Source organism: Fusarium poae, chromosome 4 (genome assembly GCF_019609905.1).
Source record: "Fusarium poae strain DAOMC 252244 chromosome 4, whole genome shotgun sequence".
In the NCBI taxonomy this organism is placed as follows: Eukaryota; Fungi; Ascomycota; class Sordariomycetes; order Hypocreales; family Nectriaceae; genus Fusarium; species Fusarium poae.
Genome location: NC_058402.1, coordinates 5,709,711 through 5,712,634, shown reverse-complemented (window position 1 = coordinate 5,712,634; position 2,924 = coordinate 5,709,711). Strand labels below are relative to the sequence as shown.

At 48.5% G+C, this 2,924-nt stretch overlaps 1 protein-coding gene across 1 annotated transcript; it reads left to right on the top strand.

The window, feature by feature from the left end:
* Positions 1 to 1,109: 1,109 nt before the first annotated feature.
* On the top strand, positions 1,110 to 2,565 carry FPOAC1_011928 (uncharacterized protein; the record flags this gene model as incomplete). Its single annotated transcript, XM_044856295.1, has 5 exons — positions 1,110 to 1,167; positions 1,219 to 1,429; positions 1,484 to 1,536; positions 2,040 to 2,236; positions 2,293 to 2,565. The coding sequence occupies 5 exons, from the start codon at positions 1,110 to 1,112 to the stop codon at positions 2,563 to 2,565; spliced, it is 792 nt and encodes a 263-aa protein (XP_044703608.1).
* Positions 2,566 to 2,924: the final 359 nt, after the last annotated feature.

The following is a 2,924-nucleotide window of genomic DNA, read 5'->3' as shown; positions in this document are numbered from 1 at the left end:
AATGCAGGAACTCGAAACCTTGATGGATACGCGGATGCTGGGTACAAGCATGATTGCAACGTGATGCAAGCACCGCTCTGCTCTTGGACGGAGCCTTTGCAAAGTGAGGACTGGGGCTAGTCATTGAGCACAGTACATACACTCCAGTCCTGCTTGGTTGCATTCCCTTCGCAAGAGACAGCGGCTCTCCTTATCTTTCCATATTAACTCCGCAAGGCACTTTCCTATCATCACCCCCAGATCATGAACCCTGTGACAAGAAAAATTACTTTGCTCATTTGCTGGGGCCAGGAACACGGGGGATGGGGTAGCGCCAACTTCCCCACAGGATACTCCCGCAGTGAGGCTTGATCTTAACTTAGTGAGTCTAGGCGGCGTTAGGAATAGGCAGCATGACCAGATTTGGTATGTCAAGATCGTCTGTTGCTTGAGTCAAACTGATCTACCATGGCAGATCATCTCACGCTATCTGGTCTGCCTGGCTCCTGAATCGGAGGGGACGCACAATTAACTCCACATAATCGTATCAGTTACCTGTGCTGAAGCTCCGCAAGCTACGGTGCTTGCGTGTGTGTGTGCTATCCAGTATGTATGTACCTGGGTATATGTTAAGCAATGCATTAAACCCCATAGCCTGAACGCCTACTCATGCAGCTACCTATAGACGCCCAAAACGGGGAATGACAACTCACTATAGTCGCCACTGCTCATCAGTTTGCACAAGTATTTGCCACGCCGATTAGAGAGATTCATGTCATGATCATTGCATTTAACAATCCATCAACCACTTTTCTAAACCTTATTGAAGTTTGAGTACGGAGTAAAAGAGATGATCAAAGTATCTGAAGATGAAGTCATCACCTTTGTTGATTGTTCACTGTCCGAGTTCGATTCTTCGTGAGTTGAACCTGCCGTATGTTGTAACTCTGGGCCGTATACCAGTTCTTAGCCTTGGTAGACATTTTGATAATACCGACTTCTATAGATAAAAATGGATCACGTGATTATCCGCCAATCGTACGTGAGAAAGCTACCTAGGTAGTAGCCAGACAATCAATGTTAGCAGGTGAAGGACAAAGGCGAATCTAACATCGACATGAATATTGAGGATGGATTATCATGCGATTCACGGTTATGATAGAGCAAGCTTTGACACGGCAAGCACACGTCAGTCTTGCAATGCATCCCTGGATACAGAGCCCAAACTTACTTTAGCAGACCGACTACCAACAGTATCAGCTTCACAGGCCCTTGACGACCTTGGATGTGACGCGTCAACTCACGTTTCAACTGGACTTGAAGGTCTGGATCGTTCACTCCTAGGTCCTGTAGCTTTTGACTCGCAAGATGCCGTGGTTAAAGGCGGTGTTCAACGAGGCCAAGTGACAGAAATCTGGGGACCACCGGGTTCCGGCAAAACAGCATTAGGGTATGTCTACTGTCATATTGTATGGCTATGTTGTGTAGCTGACAGATGGTGAAGCTTACAGCTCACAGCGAATGCGCTATATAATGGTGATGCAGTGGTCTGGATAGGTCGGTGTTTCTACTCTCAGACATGTGGTTGTTGACTGACTTGCATTGTAGATTGCTTTCAGGCTCTACAACGAGACAGGCTGAGAACGGTAACGAAAGCCGTTCAAGCTCGTCGAAATGGTCCATCATCCACGGAAGTTGATGCTTCTCAATTCTATCATTACTCCTGTTTCACACTTCCTCATTTGATTTCTCTCGTGTCGAGACCTACTACAAAGCTGATACCCATGAATATTTCGCTTGTAATAATCAGTTCATTCTCAGCACTGGTCAATTCAGCTTTGCCTAAATCTAATGACAGCAAGTCTGCATCTACAGGTAATAAGGGTATGGCACAGTTTCAACACGTGTGGTGGTGTTGGCTGACGTTTGTGCAGGTCTTAGTCCATTAGTGAAACGCAGACAGGCATTGCAATCAATAATGAGTGCACTTCACAAGCTCGCAGCGACTAGGAATTGCGCGATAGTCGTTCTGTCTCAATGTGCAACCAAAATGCACTCAGAGAGGGGTGCAACACTCACAGCCGCAATCAATGCCAACGTATGGGAACAAGGCGTTTCGACCAGACTTGTCACGTTTCGAGACTGGGTCTGGCAGGGAAATAGTCTCACCAGCGTCTTCCTCGTAGGCCTGCAGAAAGTTGATGGTAGAGTATGTCAGGAGGCTGTGGAGAATATTGTCGCATTTAGAGTGGAGTCGGTATGTTACCAGGCATCAAGACTTCAAGCAATCGTTACTAAACATGATGACAACAGGACGGTACGACCCAGGTTCCCTATGAAGCGTTACAGTCTTTCGAATTAGCCCGGAATAAGCGAAAGCTTGGAGAAACCGAACTCGAAGTGCCAGACAGCGAAGATGACGAGGATTACGGATGGGCAGATGAAGACGAAGCGGCCATGCCGGCGCCGCCACCCCAGTGGCAAGGCAGCGAAGACCTCATCTTAGGTCAAGACGTCGGGCATAGCGAAGAAGAGAACAGCGAGCACGACGAGCCTGGCACCGACGATGAATCGAACACGAAATGAGGCTCTGAATGGGACCGATGGAGTCCGGGGATTGTTGGGGATAGTTTCAGCGCCGGTAAAGCGCCGAGGATGGTGACCGAGACCAGACGGAGAACGGCCTCGCCAGGCATGGGCAGAGCCTCATATCGGGACGGAGCACACAACATATCCCCACGGAGCGAAATGAGAAAAAACATGAGCCCCCTCTGCCCCCTTTATCAATTATCCATGACGGATCCGCATTGAAACAAGAAAACAACGCAAACTGGGATCGTGTAGAGCCACAATAAAGCCGCACAGCAAGCTTGCTAGGCCATAGTCGGCATGCCAAGCAGCTTCGGACAAGTCCGACAGTAGTCTGATGAGGTTAAGCATCGTGG